Source organism: Sycon ciliatum, chromosome 1 (genome assembly GCF_964019385.1).
Source record: "Sycon ciliatum chromosome 1, ocSycCili1.1, whole genome shotgun sequence".
NCBI classification, from domain to species: Eukaryota; Metazoa; Porifera; class Calcarea; order Leucosolenida; family Sycettidae; genus Sycon; species Sycon ciliatum.
Genome location: NC_088643.1, coordinates 53,892,124 through 53,910,440, shown reverse-complemented (window position 1 = coordinate 53,910,440; position 18,317 = coordinate 53,892,124). Strand labels below are relative to the sequence as shown.

General features: G+C 46.2%; 1 protein-coding gene across 2 annotated transcripts in view; it reads left to right on the top strand.

Moving 5' to 3' along the window:
* Nucleotides 1-6,787: 6,787 nt before the first annotated feature.
* LOC135831043 (uncharacterized) overlaps nt 6,788-18,317 on the top strand; it is a 28,388-nt gene continuing 16,858 nt past the window's right edge. Inside the window, exons 1-11 of one of the 2 annotated variants that reach the window (XM_065343290.1) lie at nt 6,788-7,263; nt 9,150-9,530; nt 11,176-11,379; nt 12,704-12,901; nt 13,169-13,363; nt 13,732-13,929; nt 15,572-15,769; nt 16,087-16,287; nt 16,569-16,766; nt 16,965-17,162; nt 18,079-18,276. In XM_065343290.1, coding sequence (XP_065199362.1) covers nt 7,164-7,263; nt 9,150-9,530; nt 11,176-11,379; nt 12,704-12,901; nt 13,169-13,363; nt 13,732-13,929; nt 15,572-15,769; nt 16,087-16,287; nt 16,569-16,766; nt 16,965-17,162; nt 18,079-18,276 — 2,269 coding nt within the window. In that variant the 5' untranslated portion in view covers nt 6,788-7,163. The remainder of the gene's footprint in view (nt 7,264-9,149; nt 9,531-11,175; nt 11,380-12,703; nt 12,902-13,168; nt 13,364-13,731; nt 13,930-15,571; nt 15,770-16,086; nt 16,288-16,568; nt 16,767-16,964; nt 17,163-18,078; nt 18,277-18,317) is intronic. The other variant, XM_065343291.1, reaches the window with a different exon arrangement.

Below are 18,317 nucleotides of genomic sequence, written 5' to 3'. Positions count from 1 at the left end.
TTCAGGTCGTCTGGTAAATAATTCCAAACAAGAGCCGATTTACTTGAAAAGGACAGAAAGCCAGACATAGATCTATAGCGATTGATACTCATGTTATGAGTTGTAGAGCCGCGAGTAGTTCGGGTAGACGTACAGATGGGAAAGAGGGACTGCAAGCAAACAGCCGGCTTAATACAGTAACAGTGGAAAATGAATACAAGGAACAAAAATACTGATCGATATTGGAAAGAGGAAACATTGAGGTGGTGAAGAAGTGGCGTGATATTAGCTTGGGGTGATGCGCCACAAGCAACTCGTACAGCGCGCCGGTGGAGTGAGGCTAGCTTGTTTCTATTTTTAGCGGATATAAACGAAAGGTATACAGGGAGAGCATATTCTAGATCAGGCTGAATAACACCGACAACGAAAGTACGGCGGGCAAACAGGTTCATCTGGCGGAAAGATCGACGCAGTACACCGATCTTCCGTGAGGCTTTCCGGACGACATTGTTAATGTGTTGGTCAAAAGATAGCTTATTGTCAACAACGACTCCTAAGCATCTGGTGCTTTCCACTTCCCCTAGCTTAACATTTGACAAGGTGATTTGCAGTTGTTGCCTTTGTTGGTGTTGCTGACTCCCTGTGGCACGTTTGGGATGGATTTGCATGACAACGGTTTTGTCGGTATTTATCTGCATACCAATGGAGCCAAGGTGGTTGTTTAGTATCTCCAGTGCCGATGACAACTTGGCTTCGGAACGCGCCTTCGACGGATCACTAGAGTAGACTGTCTTGTCATCTGCGAACATCAGTAATTTTGAACCCGCTGTCTCCGCAAGCCGGGGAAGGTCCCTCAGGTAGACATTAAAGAGGGTAGGGCCTAAAATACTTCCCTGAGGAACTCCTCGAGACACTGCAAGACTTGAGGACTGGCTGGCTGGCGTGACGACACGCTGAGATCTCCCGGCGAGGTACGACGCAAACCAACGCAGGGCGCTTGCATGAACACCCATGCCATGGAGCGCAATGAGTAACTGTTGATGCTGGACGCGATCAAACGCCTTGCTGAGGTCGACAAAGGCTACACTGGTAGTCTCTCCGCGGTCCTGGGCCAGTTTCCAATCATTTACAGCAAGTGTGAGCAGTTGTGTCGTGGAACGAGCTGGTCGGAACCCAAATTGGTGATCGTGGAGGTGATTTTCGATGGTCAAACTGTCACATACCTGATTTAGAACCAGGCGTTCCAGAGTCTTAGCCAGAATCGACGTGAGTGACACAGGACGATAGTTCGAAGGAGAAGTAGGATCGCCCATACGGGATTTCAATATCGGCGTGACATTAGCCAACTTGAATTGTGTCTTCTATGACACCATAATAGCCTGTTGTTTGTTTTCCCAGCCATAGCTGCTGGCTAACGCCCCATCCTGCTTTGTTTTGCCACTGGTGAAAGCTTTGACTCACTCACTCTGGAACTTGACATATGCCTGTTATTTTTATTCTTTTATCGCATGGCGCGTGATTGTTGCCCGTACTCCAGCGAATCAGCACCTTTCGCGCCGCGGGCAATAATATGCGATATTGCCCGCAAAAAATAGTTTATTTGTCCGCAAAAAATAGTTTATTTCAGTGATCGCGTGACTACCACGACTCTGTAGACTGTACGACTCTACGACGAGTCGCAGTGTAGCATTGAGACGAAGATGGAATATGCATGTTATTATTATTATTCTTTTATTCCACGATGGCGTGACGCCAATAAGGAAGATTGAAAAGTGATAGAACTGATACTGGCCAGAAACAGCTAGATGGAAATTACCCGGAGAGGCAATAAGCAATGGATCATGAAAAACAAGCGAGGTAAACAGCAAGGGTGATCGAAATAGTTTTAAAAATACACTTTCGAGATATCAGAAACCAGGGAGGGGGGGGGGGGGTGCGCAGAGCAGGAACAGGTATTGCTCAAAAGAAGACTGGATGCATTGTTTCGGAAAGAATTCCCAACGATGGTGGGTTGTGATGTCGATAGGGAGTGAATTGTAGAGGGTGAAAGCATTATTGATGGGGTACCTCGGCGTCTGTTTATGTGTGAGTGTTCGATGGAGTACGTTCTTGTCTGTCCAAGGGTGTATGGCTTGTGTTGACGTTGTGGTGCAAGATGTAGTTGTTGCAGGTGTGGTGGGTAGGTTTAGTGGATGTCCCATGCTAGTAGGGCTTGATTAACAAGGAGTCGTGAGCTAAGGGTGGGAAGCATACTCTTAAAAGTGGTAGCGACTTTGCCAATACCGCTCAGATTGGTTACTCGCAACACTGGAGCTCTCGCATTTACCGTAGAATTGACTCCACAGTTCACTCACTCACGACTGCCATCCAGAGCACACGAGTCCATCGAACCTTCGACTCGGCAAGCCTGAAAGAAAGCACCACTCCCTGCTCAATATACAGTGTTTCGGGAATTCACCCCTCATCAGTTGAGCTGGAGTTGTATTGGCTGAGGAAGATTTTGTCTAAAGAGCACCGCTTTTATAGTGTTTTCTAGGCCAAAACACCGCCAGGGATGCAAACTTACAGAGACGCTCCGTTTCCAGCGCGACAAACACCTCACGAACACCAGATAGCAGCGTGAGTCAGTGTCGCTCAAGGATGTATTGAACCAGCGTTGAGGACCCTAGGTCATTCGCAACGCGGTCACCTCCTAGTAGCCCTAGCCCACGTCGGGCACAACAGTGTTGAACAGTACGAATAATTACTGTTAATTCCTAGTCAGCGGTAGCTAAAATAGGAAGTTGGTAGGTCGCGACACTGGACACTTCCTTTGCCTACTCAGCCCACTCACGCTCACCTGATGATGGGTGAATTTCCTGGAACAATTGTGAGCAGGGAGCGGCAGTTTCGTGCAGGTTTGCCATGTGGAAGGTTCGCCCCGCACCAGTGATGCAAGCAACCAATCTTCTTGTGCATACGCTTCGTTAAAATGGACAAAGTCGTCCATACGTATGCCCAGTGCTGCTAGGTGGGCATCATCAGGAAAAAAGGTTACTCTCGCGAGCATATAGGGCAAACAATCATCGATCGCGGGCAGTAACACCAGAACCGACATCAACAACTTTTAATTGACCACAACGATGTACAGAAAATAGTGGCAGAACCCAAACTAATAAACAAGGACAGCGTCAGCGAACGGAGACGGGAATTCAAGATTGCGGATACAACGGACCTGACGAACAATGGGTGATAATGATAATGAGAAGGGCGACATCGTGAGTAGTATGGGGTTCGAGTAATGAATTGAGTGAGCCAGAGAAGGAGAGCGAGCATGTGCGTGAGAGTGAGCATGGGTGTGTGTGTTTAGCAGTGGAAAGTCAGCAGTGTAGAAGCATCTTGCATCTCGTCCCGAATGCCACCTGGTTCTGATTCTTGTTTCTCTGTTCTATGCTGTGCTCGTCATAGTTATCTGTGGCAGCAAGAGTCGAGGGGGGTTATGTACTCTTGGTGGCAGTTGAACGTGTAAGAAGCTGTGTATCAAGGTGGCCATGCCAAATTGTGGTGTATAGAAAGATTATAAAGTAGAGGTTGTAGCGACTTTGGCGATAATAATTGGGAATGTGTGTTTGTGTGTGTGTGTGTGTGTGTGACGGCGATAGAACTCCGCGCCAGCTCCTGTTTGGTACGCTCCTTCCGCCGAGGCCGGCTTGCGGTCCTCGGAAACGGTGGCGAGACTCTGTCAGAGCTGACCTCTCCGCAGACCACACGACCCCACGGAATGGTACGACCTCGCCCAGGAGCGTTTGGAAATGGCGCAGTGCGTATTCCGCTCAACCAGTACCGCGATCGGCTCAGCGTGACACTTCTGTGCTCTGCGATGTCTGCCAGCGTACTTTCGCCCACCAGAAATACAAGAATCGCCACAAGTGCCTGGCCGAGAGGAGGAAGCCCATATCTGAGCAGTCCGTCAGCCGACTATGTAATGCGTGCGGGAGACGGTTCTTGAGTGCTGGCGGGCTAGCTTCGCATAAGTGTCTCTCCAACTCGGCTGCTGAAGCGGCGTCGGTCTCGGCTGTGGCATCGGCAGACTCAGTCCGGAAACAGCGGGTTGCCCTGCCCTGCTGCAGAGCGCATTGTCTCGGCTGCGGTCGCTGCTGCAAGTCATCCTGTGGTTTCGACCTGCATAGCTGTGCTAATTTCCTGTCCAGGAAGTAGAGCGGCGTTTCTGGATCCAATGCTGAACTCAGTGCTGTCGACCCCTGCACAGGGGACACGTGACCATTTGATGGCAGTGTTACCAAGGACCAAGGTGTGTGTGTGTGTGTGTGTGTGTGTGTGTGTGTGTGTGTGTGTGTGTGTGTGTGTGTGTGTGTGTGTGTTGCTCCCAAACGTACTTGGGAGCTCATGCTTGTTTTTTCGACTTGAATTGATTTTTTTTGATTGATTTTGATTGATTGATTTTTATTTCACGGATCCTCCAGAGGCAAATAGATGCCTATCGAAGGGAGTCTCCTATATAAGTATGGAAAATGAGAAAGTATGTTCGTAAGGGAGAAGAGGTAGAAGATACATTAGAATATAGAGTACAGAAGAAGTAAATTCAGTACTTCGGGTGGTACATTGCATGCTAATCATAATGAGAATTAGAAAAGCAGCATTGCGGACTACTATAACTGACATTATACACAAACTATTGAAACTATCATAGATATGGTTAGCCTAGACACAAAAGTCAGGAATACCTTTCAAAGAAAACATAGATTGCGAATGATACCGACGAACAGCAATACTAAATTTCGCTGTTGTAGAGAGTGAACGAATATCTTCAGGAAGTTTATTCCAGGCAACACTCAAAGAAAAAAGGGTTGATTTACGAAAGAAGGTGCCAGCTTTAGGAAGAATTATGGATGAAGGGTGACGACTGCTTTGGGAAGAGGGTAGCTGGAAGTGAGACAACAAGGAGGGGTATTGGTAGAATACATGGTGGAAATAGACAAGGCCAAGAATCTGCCGTCGCCATGCTAACGATTCCCAAGAGGACAGAACATTGAGGTCTTCTTTGGAAGTCGTCCAGTCAGGCCGACGCTTGAGTTTACTATTTAAGTATGCTCTAGCAGCAGTAGCCTGCAGTTTATCAAGGGTTGTGGACATGGTGGCTGAAACGGAAAGCATCCAAACGGGAACAGCATATTCAAGGAGGGGACGAACATAACATTTATACAAAAGATTCACAGCAGGAAAAGGAAGGAAGTTGGACAATTGACACTTGGCTGACTCACGACTGCCCTCCAGAGCTCATCATGAAGAAGTCCATCATATCGAGTCTTCGACTCGGCAAGCCTGCAAGAACAGCACCACTTCTTGTTTAGTACAGAGTGTTTCGGGAAACTCAACCCCCCCCCCCCCCCCCGCCCCCCATCAGTTGAGCTTGAGTAGGCTCATGATTTTTGTGCGTTGAGAGGACTGCATTAATTTGTATTGTTGTGCTCTCAGAGCCTAAAGCTAAACATCACTAGGGATACCAGCTTAGAGTGACGATCCGTTTCCAGGATGAAAACACTTCCCGAATTACAGACAGAATTACAGACAGAATTATAGACAGCTACGCGAGTCATCGGCGCCCATGCCGGAGGTACAGAACAAGCCCTGGGGAGCGTTGGCCATTCACAGCGTTGTTGTCTCCAAACTATCCTGTTGCAACTTGCAAGCCAGCGCATCCAGTGACGTTATGAGTGCCTCAGTGACAGTGAGGGCCCATGTAGCGCAGTTGTAAAGCAAAATGCTTAGAACTAGGGCTGAAACGATTATACCGAATAATCGAGTACTCGTTTGATAACTCTAACGATCGAGCAATCGTTTAGATTACCGATTACGATTATTTTGCGTTTTTTAAATTTGTGTCCAGAAAGTACTGTAAACCCTCATTTTGTGAAGTTTGAATCAGTTTCCGCTGGGAGTATGCAGTTGCCAGGGGTATGGTTCATGTTCTGAGGTTAAATTGACTTCAAAACTGCCATGTTTCGGAGCTACCCTTTCACTAATGCAGATTTGTTTGTATTATGAAGGCATAGTTTGTGGAAACAGAGTAATGTTTGCACAGAATTATGACACTATTTGCTAACGATTATAATCGATTACTCGATCGTTAAGCTAAAGAGTAATCGATACATGAAAATCCACGATCGTTTCAGCCCTACTTAGAACCTAGCAGTTGTATAGCCTTAGCCTCAGCCCTAGCTAGGGAGACCCCCGTTGACTGTAGAAGGCTTTACACCCGGCCAAATGTCTGTAATGCAAGAACCATTTTTGGTGTTTGATGTCCTCGGCAGTACCAGCTCAGCTGTCGACCGCATTGCAGAGGTAGGGCTCTAACACAGGGTCGGCACACAGTAAATCCGTTAGCCGTCTTGGCTAGGGACTCCTGATGATGATGAATGTGTTTTCCCATAGTCGGAGGTTGTAAGGAATGCAACTCTTGGCGGTCATAGATCTACATGACTAGATCGACAAAGTCATGCTGACGTCTGGTAGAGTCTGCAGCCATTTGGTCACGAGATCTCTCCCGTCATCCCGATCTGATACATGTATAGCGCCTTCTGAATTTCTGGATATGCACAAAGCGCAAATACAAGCTAGCATAGGCAGGGAGATGTTGATGCCGTTGGCACGGTGTTAGTAGTACAACAAATGACTGTGTAGTCATGATGTAGATCTACTGTCCGGCGCCTGATGGTCCGGGGGGGGGGGGGGGGGGGGGGGGTATGCGACTGTTGAAGAAAGGTTGGGAATTTCAGTTTTTTTAGATAATCAATTTTAGAATCGTTCAAACAATCAAAGACGGTCAGCTCAGGGTCTTTGGCGGATTTCGCTAATACAAAGTTCCTGTTTCTCCCACGACACTCCCTTGTACACGGCCTATTGTGTGGGCATTCACTAACCGTACCGGTGAATTCTCTTTCTAAAATTTAATGCTAGTATTCTGGACACGTTCATGTGTGCAAGAGGAAGCATCGGAACACTTGGTACTACGAGGTCGGAGGGAAAGGACCTGTTTTTCATAGTTTCCGAGAATGGAGATGTTACTAGCGAGAGGCAAGTAGTAGGAACTGGGAGTGAAAGACGGCTAGGACAGGAAGGCGGGATCAACAACGCTATCAGCAGCGCGCACTGCTCTGCGTGTCAGCGAGCCAATTACAATTGCAATGCGTCAGCCATGTCTCTCATGGATAGTGCAGCTTACAGCTTACATCTTAGCGAGGCACCTGTTGCTGCACGTTGGAAGTACTGCAGGGCAGGCACTCAGTGAGTACTATAAATTAGTATAATTATGTACCGCCTGCTGGGGTGCAAATGTACCCCAGCATACTAACTTCGACCGTTTTATGCCATGACTCATGAATATACACAGTCTCATTGAGACTGTTTGGAGTGCAGTACAATCGGTCCGTTCATATAATCTTTATACACAATCAGTCAGTACGAAGTATGGTTGAACCTCACAGGCCGCAGGAATGAAAATGAGGAGCCCTATTATATGAGGGTAAAGGTGCAAATACTATGAGGGGTTGATACGCGTATTGCACAATAACGTACAGTAGGCAGCGGAAGCATGTATAGCACAGCTGTGCATGTTGTACGCGTATCTGTGTTATTATTATTTTTATTATTATTATTAGGCTATGCATCCCAGCCACCTGAGTGTACGGTGTTGAAGAGTTTGAACAGTGCCTCCCTGACCTCGGTCTGCTCTGCTGACAAACATTGCGCATGGTCCATGCTGGAAAATTATGGCAATGCACAAGAACCTGGCTATACTATAGGTCTGAAAAGTCTCCATACTGACTGGAAGAAACAGCAGGCGCGTAGCGTGTGTGTGTAGTCCGGTCAGCACACCAGCAAAGGGCTGTCATAGGTACTACATAGTGAACATAGGTTGAAAACGGCGACTTTGAGGTTTCCTGTGGTACGTGGTCACCACCAGGCCAGGGAGTACGAAACCTGTCCTTACAGCACAGCTATGCTGGGGTACATGGTCACTACGACACAGATGTGGTGGGGCACATGGTCACCACACCACAGATGTGCCATCTACGCCCATGAAAAGAGAGGCATTTGAGGTGTACCCAGTGCAAACGGGCTGCTCAGGTTAATGCTGACTTAGCATATTGCTGTCAAGGTAGCTTTCCAGGACTGTGAGTACAATAAGCGCTGCAAGAGCTAGAGCCCAATATACCCATGTTGTCTCTGTGTTCATGTTGAAATGTGCCTGTGGATGCGACCAAAAACGCTAAATGCAACAGTATAGTCATAATAGTGGGAACAAAACAATGTACATGTGTGTTTGTACACATTGCAGCCATTAGCACATGCCTGTGACAAGACATCCTGCTGTGTGCGTGTATGCGTGCTCGCATGTGGGTATGGGGGGGGGGGGGGCACATGTGGGTGCGGGTGTCGGTGAGCGTGCGCACGTGCGCGCGGGTGTGTGTATGTGTGAGTGGGTGGGTGTGGGTGTGGGAGGGGCGGGGGGGGGTAGTGTGCATGATGAAATCACAAATGGAACAGCCTGTACCCTGTGCTGCAGTTGCCTATGATATTGGATTCCATTGGCCGGCACAACTCAGGTCCTTGTCACTGAAAGTGCATGTGTATTTCAAAACATTATTTGTGGATGTTCCAATGCTTCCAAAGAAAGTGTACCCTGAAACTGTGTACATGGAGTTCTGTCTAACGCAATCTGATAGGGGGCGATGTGGACCATGCTCAGTGGATGCATTTGTAAAATCTTACAAGTAACATTAGATACCGGTATGAACATTGAGTTGCTGTTCTATGATCGGAGGGCTATTGTTTGTGATTGGAACCAGGACTTGGATCTTAACCTGATGCTTGTGATAGTGTACAGTCTTCGTGCAAAAAGAGAAACTGATTGTCTAAGACATCATGGTAACATTCACCACAAATTGGCCATGATGAGCCCTTCCGATTTTTGTATTCGAAGATTCGAATTGTAGTGAACCAGTGGAATCCCAAGGGCACAGGTAGGCTTATGATGAGCCATGGCGACGATAACATTTTTTCTGTTCCTATTTTGCTGGTTGTTTATAATATTTGAATTTTGGAATGTGTGTGTGTGTGTGTGTGTGTGTGTGTGTGTGTGTGTTTTCCTTTGTTTTCTCTTATTACAGCTTGGGCACATTGCGTAAACACCACATATGAATACCTATACTCTGGGACAGTGAAAAAAAACTTCTCCGCAGCTGCAACATACTGCAGTACCACCTATGCTGGTGGGCAGCTCGCCACCGCACGCAACGCTGTAGAAGATGAGTGCGTGTTCAAATCAAAACCCATGGTGACAATCTGGCTGGCTATCCATCGAGTGAATGGAACGTGGCTAGACTATGAAACACAAACGGAAGTCACCTACACAAATTGGGAGCCAGGTGAACCAAACAAGGCTGAACAAAACTGTGTGACCATGTGGTACAATCCTCCCCTTGTATCTGGAGACCAATGGGATAATCTTGGATGTGGTAAATCAGTCACATTTGTATGTCAGAGGAAAGGTAAGGCGAAGCTTAAGTTAGATACGAGGAATGTTCGGTTAAAGAGGAAGTTAAGGCAAAATCAAAATTTCACCAGTTGTAGTCTTCGGGGTGCTGAGTCGAATGGTCGTGGTCCGAGGAAGCTGAGACGCTCCCTTCCTACTTTAATCCCAATCGAACTCGCGCACTTCCACCGAAACTGGGTGACTGCACCCTACTAGAAGGGGATGTGTATGCAAAATCTCACTAAAAGCGCCATTTCGTTCTTATAAAAGCACGGATGACCGCGATTGGCCCATATGTTGTAGTCTTTTGGACGCTGAGTCGACTGGTTTTGGTCCGAAAAGGCTGCGATGCAGCACGTGCTCCTGCGTACACCAGTCACCTGGTCACCGTGCCTGCTGGATACAACTTACTAGCCTGTTTGACCTTTTTTGGGTGCACTCCTGTGACTCGAGTTGAACTCGAGTTGAACCTTGGTGTGAAAGTTGTCGCCTGCTGGCGTGGTGACCAGGTGATTTGGGCACCCAGGAGCACGTGGCTGCTTGTTCAACCATGTTCGATTGGGAATAAAGGCGGAACGCTGCATCGCAGCCTTTTCGGACCAAAACCAGTCGACTCAGCGTCCAAAAGTCTACAACATTTGGGCTAATCGCGGTCATCCGTGCTTTTATAAGAACGAAATGGCGCTTTTAGTGACATTTTGCATACAAATCCCCATCTAGTAGGGCGCAGTCACCCAGTTTCGGTGGAAGTGCACGAGTTCGATTGGGATTCAAGTAGGAAGGGAGCGTCTCAGCTTTCTCGGACCAAGACCATTCGACTCAGCACCCCGAAGACTACAACTGGTGAAATTTTAATTTTTGCCTTAACTTCCCCTTTAAGTCGTACATATCCTTGACCGGAATTTTTTTATCTTTCTGAGTTTGGACATCTTCTGAGTCAAGAATTTCAAAATGGGTCAGAATATAGTCAAGGTTGAGGCATCTTACATGGTCAAACGAGTCTTTAGTACTGTGAAGCATAGTGAACGTGCACCCTCAATGATGTACAGTCAGGGGAAGGGCCCCAGTGCAGCTGATATAGTTCAGTGTATGAATGTGTGTAGTGAAATGGATGTGTACAAAAAGTGTAGCCTTGCCTATCCCAGCCTACTCAGTGGCACTGTTTGCTGCTGCTACTTCTCCAAGATAAAAATGAGTGCAGACCGCTGGCACTATGTGACAATGTATGTGTAGTCTGATCTACAAGACTCACTCATTTGCTCCACCTCCAAACATGCACATGCACAAAAGACTCACTCATTTGCTCCACCTCCAAACATGCACATGCACAAAGGGATCTAGGTACACATAGTTCTCCTTCTCATAATATTTTATGGTTCACACTCTGACAAGCCACAACCCAGACATCTGCAAGTTTGCTCCTTAGTGCTACACAAATTATTGATTACCTATTTCCCTAAATAACTTGACTTAACTTTCTAGTACAGGGCTTGCATTTGGTGCTTTGAAATGCACATACATGATCTTGTATCAAAGACAAATAACTTTTCACCTTCTCCTTATTGATCCTTATTGGTCCTTATTGGTCCTTTTCCTGGACCCCTTATCACATCTTGCTTTTTTTTAAACTTCTTCCGTATTTCTGTTCATGGTGCTTCCAGCGAATGTAACCTGTGCAACAAGTAGCAACAATAGTCTAGTCAACGGATACACAAGTCATTACGGTGTGCTCTACCCTGGCAATATCACATACCAATGTAATCCGGGATACTACATCTCTGGACAGAGCAATCAGAGTATCACCAGTCACACATCACTATGTCTCATCAGTGGACACTGGTCTACTCCAGAGCCAACATGTGGTGGTAAGCTCTTAGCACTGCCACAATACACAACCATGTAAATAGTGCAGTATTACTCCAAGGTAACGTTCAGTCCTTTTGACTTTCATACCTCTCTGACTCTGGATGCATTTCGCCATAAGGCTAGTGAAGTAGTCAAAAATTGACAAGGGCCTGCAATCTTTAGCGCAATTAGCACAAGCAATCAACCTGTCTAATTTTCATTGCTATTTCATCGCCAGCGTGCTGTATAAATTGAGATCGTTGTGCTTCTTGACAGTATCACGATGTACTGATTTGAGAAGTAATGGTACGAAAGGCCTCATCAGTTTTACAACAGGCTTTGTCTCTTCGTACGATAATATATCTCCCTCCGATGAAGTCCATATTTGGATCTGTAATAATTTGGATTCCCAGCCACCTCAATACATTGTTAATTTTGAAAAGTTTCCCGATGAATTTAGTACTAGTGTTGAAACGAGCGTATCTATAACAAACGAGCGATCAGTTCCACTAACGAGCAAGCTATCGAGCGAGCTAACGAGTTTCATTGATGTGGCAAATATGATTATTTTCAGCTGGTTCAAATTACATGAATTATCACCGCCGGCATTTGGGGTTGCTGCTGCTTCACTTCGGACTGCTGTTTGGTGTCGAGATGTCTTTTCAGCGCCGTCGTCGATTAGCCTTTGTAAGAATAGACCGTTTTGCAAATATTTCAAGTAGCCCTGGTCTTCGCTGCATCGCGGGAGAAAACTTCCAAACGACTGAGCGTAACTTTCACTCGAATGGAGAGGTGACCGAAGCATATCCTGCGACAGGTCAGCAGATGCGGAACAAGACATCAGTAGAGTCCACCAAAGCTGCAACGACAACTGAAACAACTCAAGTGTCGTGCAGGCATACAGTCACCTGTAACTGCGAGTGATTTTCACTTTGCGCGGGACTGGACTCTCGATCGACCAGGGAGTCGTAAAATATTTCGACATGTACTGCCATGTGTACGGAGTACGGTGTACGGTGTTTGTTGGTGCAAACGAGCTGGCCGCACAAACGAGCCGAGTTTCTGGCGAGCGAGCTAACGAGTATCCGGTGAGATCGTTTCAACACTAGAATTTACATAATAGAACGTATACGAATGTTAACAGTTTCATGAGGAACTAGACTTCTAATTATAATATTTTATGCAGTTTATGGCTTTCCCCAAAAAAAATTGGGACCCAATTTTCTGATGGCCCAGCCTTCCCTGTTGCTACTAATACTGTTTAGGCTGCTTCTGTATTGGATGATAACTTGCATCTTATTTCCAATGTTCCATGTATATTCACTTTCTCACCCCATACTTCAGGTATAACATGTATGGCTCCACCACCTGCCCTGGCAAATAGTTCCATATTGAGCCAAGAGCTGGTGTACCCTGGTATAGTGACATACCAATGTGATGTGGGGTATTATGTAGCTGGTTATGCTGAACAGAATGTCAGCAATGCAACAGTGCAATGTGCACCAAATGGAACATGGATTGGAACCCCACCGATATGCCTACGTAAGTCAAGCTGGGTTTTGTTTTGCGTTTGGTTTTTCACACGTTAACTTCATGCATGGTTGGGGTGTGCATGATCTGTAAAGTGGTGATTCTGTGCTTGAATTTCACCTAGCACCACTGTATTGGAAGTGATATCAAGAATCAAATGCGGGGGGGGGGGGGGGATTCTTCATGATTCTATGCATATAATGGAAGATTTCTGAGTCAAAGGCAAATCAGATGTCCGAATCACTGACCATTATGTTTTCTGGTTGTTCATGTGTGCAGGGATCACCTGTCTACCACTGCCACCAATGGCAAACGGCACACTATCTTTCACCAACTCCTTGTACTATGAAAGTGTTGCCACCTACCGCTGCGACCAAGGCTATCATGTCAATGACTCGGTGTTTTCTATAACCAAACAGGACTTAACATGTGAGGCTGATGGAACCTGGAACATGCCTCCGGTCACATGTACCAGTAAGTGCAGTCCGTAACAATTTTTAATGTCATACGACCATGGTGTATGAGTTACAAGGCAGAGCTTAGTCTTGGATGTTGATTTTCGGATCGGCAGTGCACGAACGCATGCCTTGTCATACTACCCTGGGATGAATTTCACTTGCATCTTGATGTACGGGATACACAAACAACCCAAGAACATTGTTCTGAATCTGTTTGTGGCAGCTCAAAAAAGCACTGGTTGCACGGTGGTACAAAGCCTTACAAACTTACAGTGAAGCAGCAAATAATAAACTCAGAGTCAAAGCCGAACCATATTCTAGCTATCTTCAACTAACAGGTAACCATGTCCTTCGTACATTGTGTTTACACTGTACTACTTGCAGTTGTAACCTGTCAAAACCTGACCAACAGTATTGCCTACGGGCAGGTGGCCGGAACTGGTTTGGAATACAGCAATACTCGAGTATATGCATGCCAAACTGGATATTACCTGAACCAATCCGGGAATTTCTCCCTTACCACGTTGACCATGCGCTGCATGAGTGATGGCTCTTGGGATAAAGCAGTTCCGACATGCGAAGGTATGCATAGTGATACATTTTCACCCCGCTGATGCATTATTTTCTTCCGATTATCATCTTCTTTCCTTCATTTTTTTTCTTCTCTTGCCATGGCTGGCTAACGCCCCCTCCTTTGCATTGGCTTCTGCCATTGGACGGTGACATAATAATAATGTTTCGTGTCCTTACTACCATACTTAGGTACAGGTGGAATGAGGGGATGTAGTCTATTCAGTACAAGTTTATAATTATAACCTCTTTTAGGAACAGACCATTTTCCAGATTCCCCTTAAATTGGCTATGGGCAATCCTCCCTGAGTGGTTTACAAGCCGCTATCAAGCATGTGCATGGTACACCATTGTATTAAACCTGACCGCAGTGCACATGCAATACACGCAATCATTACGCAATGGCAATCCTTGGGTTGTGTGAAAATTTCCTTTCCAAATTTGCTTTTGGACAGAGGATGGGTTTTCAGATAGTGTCTGATAATTTGCATGATTTGGCACCAATGTATGTGATTGACTGTGTTTCACGCAGGGCATGTGAACTTCAGTACCTCTTTAGGATTTGTATACGTATTGCGGAACCTGAACGTCAATCCCTCCAAGACAGAGCATACCACCGTCGCCCGATTTCCCGATAGGAACCAAGAAACATGGCGTACTGTCCGCAAACTAGGCTCCCTCCTTGGTGACGCCGAAGATGCTGCTCGGAGGCGTCAACTGGCCGCCGCCGCCTTCAACTCACTCCTCAAGATCTGGACCCGGAGGCGCCAGATCAGTGAAGGTCTTCGGCTGAGGCTCTACTACGCCTACGTCATCCCAGTCCTTACCCACAACTGCGGCACTTGGGGCCTACCGATGTCGGAGCTCGCGCGAATGGATTCGTTCCACAGGACCCAGCTAAGGAGCATCATCGACATGCGGTACCCTAAACGAATTAGCAATGACACTCTGTATAAGCGCTGCGGAGCTGTCCCCATCAGCGAGATGATCACAAGGCACCGCTACAGTCTCGCTGGCCATATCTTTCGTTTGGCCCCAACTGCTCCTCCACAGTTGGCAGTGGATATGTATCTTCGCCTGGCCAACGACGAGGGCACTGAACGCTTTAGGGGTCGACCTCGGACGACTTTGGTAACGGTCTTGCAGACGAAACTGTTATCATGGCATGGACTTACCTTCCACCAGCCGCTAGATGTTGACGCAGTCCGCACAATGGCAGCGGACCGACAGGCATGGCGTGGAGCCCGCCCCACCTAACAGGACTGACCAGACATGTTGTATGCATATTCTATTTTATGTTATACTTTGGATGAAGTTTTCCATTAGCCATATTGGTGTTGTTGCTAACGGCTTTTGTTGACGTCACTTCTGTCATTTCATTGTATCGTATTACTCTTCAGACATCAATCCTGAATGGCATAAGCGAAATTGGCACCCCCGCCACCTACGCGGACATGCTTTTAATATAATAATATAATAATAATTGCGCATCTACTTGCAAGAAGTACATGCAGCTGCTATTGCAATTATCCTTCTATGTATGAACATGATGTAGTGACGGATCTACGGTGCTGATCTGATAACACGTCACGTTGATTTGGACGCGTTCACGCATTGGTATGTGTTTGTGTTGCCTCTCGCGCGTAACCTCCAGTCGTAACCTGTCAGAACTTGTCCAGCATTGTGCAGAACGGCAAGGTGAAGGCGGATGGCAAGGAATTCAACAGCACCAGGGCATACTATTGCCAGACTGGATACTATATTTCAACCTTTGGGAATTTCTCAGTCACTGCCTTCACTATGCGCTGTCTTAGTAACGGATCATGGAATGCACCAGTTCCAATGTGCAACGGTATGTAAGCCCGCAACAGTGGTGAAGATTTGTTCTGATATTTTTTCTTACCGGAATGTATGTAAGCCCGAAATGGTGAAGATTTTGTTCTGATTTAAAACTCGGGTGTTGAGCCAATAATAAATTTAGAAAAGAAAAGAAAATATGAACTTTCTGACTGGACTCCCTACATTTTTTCTGATGTTCTTTCTTACCGGACTGATCAGTCAGTGTTATGACAATTTGTATCCCATTGCTGGCTTTTCTAAATATTGTGGACTTGCAGCTGTATCAGTCACGAGTGCTTCTCAAGTTTTCCATTTCTTTTTCCTGTACAGTTGTGACCTGCCAGTCTCTTTACGACCGAGTATTGAATGGAAAAGTACAGGTCTCTGGTGGTGTGGAGTACAAGAGCAACAGAACTTACACATGCCAGCACGGATACTACATAGCAGAGTCGAGTCGGTTCTCGGTTACAACTCTGACTATGCACTGTCTCAGTGATGGCTCTTGGAGTGCATCAGCTCCCACTTGTGAAGGTAGGTAGCACCATCTCGAGCAGTTACCAGCTGACATCATCTTTTTGAGCAAAGCAGTGCACTAGACTGACACTGCACACCATGCACTGTTTGCTTACCGCCACAACACTTGTTTATTAAGAGAACAGATTGGAAGTGTTCCAATTCTTAGAATAGTACAATAGTCATGCACCTACAAGTATACACTGCCCACACCAGTCTAGAAGAGCAAATCGAAGATTTCCTGAACCAAACATTCATGTTGCCTGTTTGTTTTTATCCCTACGTCTCATGTTTCACAGTTATCAAATGCCAGAAGTTATCGGACAAGGTTCTCAACGGCAAGGTTAAATCCTACGGAATGGAATACAACAGCAATAGAACATACCATTGCCAAGATGGGTATTATATGTTAGCGTCGGGAAATTTCTCTGTCACCACGCTGACTATGCATTGTCTGATCAACGGTTCTTGGAGTGCACCAGCTCCAACATGTGAAGGTAGGTAGCACTGTCTTGGCAAACAGTTAAAAACCGACATCACCTTTGAGAAAAGCCTTGCATTAGAACGCTTCTTGGTGCTCTCTGCACAACCACATCATGCATTCCGCGTTGGAATCTTTGCTGTTCGCAGAAACACTGCTTTATGTTACCTATTTTCAGTATTTTGCATTGTTTCTCACTCTTCATGATTCACAGTTATCAAATGCCAGAAGTTATCGGACACGGTTCTCAACGGCAAGGTTAAGTCCTACGGAATAGAATACAAAAGCAACAGAACATACCATTGCCAAGACGGGTATTATATGTCAGCGTCGGGAAAATTTTCAGTCACCACAATGACTATGCATTGTCTCATCAACGGTTCTTGGAGTGCACCAGTTCCAACATGTGCAGGCAAGTTCCAACTGCTTGGATACAAAGAATTCTGAATCATAGAGTCTGTACATTGGCCATTTTTCTAAGCTCTTTAAAGTGACAACCTACAAGGTAGCAATTACTTTTTAATCCTCTCACTACCAGCCATTCAAATATCGATCCACGTGGATCGATGCAATAGGCGAGCACTAAATATTTCGTCACACGCTCAAATATTGTCGGATCATTACAAATGAGCGCTCTATGTCTTCAGGAAGACCTTGTCTATCGACTGCAACTATCGCTTTCACTGCTTGGTGCATAATCCGCCCACGACGAAGCTCGAAGCTAGTGCGCGATCAGAAATGAGCATTCAAACATTTTGAGTTGCCGTCACGCTGAGAAAAAACTCTGATATCTTCTCGTTTACCTCTGCGTTTTGGGGCTGGAAATCCTTCGGATTTTAGACACTTTCCCAAGAACTTCGTCTGGTTTCTATGAGCCACGATTTTACAAATCGGAGAGCCGCACGTGACAGATCGCACTGCGCATATTTGAAAACTTTTGAGTTTGAAACGTATTCTTCATCACAGCGCGGCACACGCGAATGGCGCCTGGTACTGTAGTTTCTACGAGTGCATAGCCACACCATCAATAGCTTTTCAGAGAGTGGCTGTTTGTGAGAGATGGCCAAAGGAGAGCAGAGATATGACAAAAAATTGTTTTTGTAGACTGTGAATTGACTCAAACGCGAAAATAATCAGTAGTGAAAGGGTAAAAACACCTTCACCACCATGGTCTATCACTGCAATTGCAATGAAGCAAGATGAACCCGGTTCAGTTGGCATCTGCCAGACTATTTCCCTTGCTTCTTCTGATCGGTGTGATGGAGACCCTCTCCATATCTAAAGAAAACTGTTGGGAGACGTTCTCTGTATCTTTGTCTTCACTACAGCTATTGTCTGTCCCGACCTACCCAGCACCCTGCAGAATGGCAGTGTACAGTCGTTTGGTCTGGAATATACTAACAACAGGACATACGAATGCCAACATGGATTCTTCATATCTTCAGCAGCCATGTTCTCTGTGACATCATTGACTATGCGCTGTCTTCTGAATGGGTCTTGGAGTGCTCCGGTTCCTACATGTACTCGTAAGTGTTCTATCCTTGAACCCCGGGTTAGGAAAAGGGAA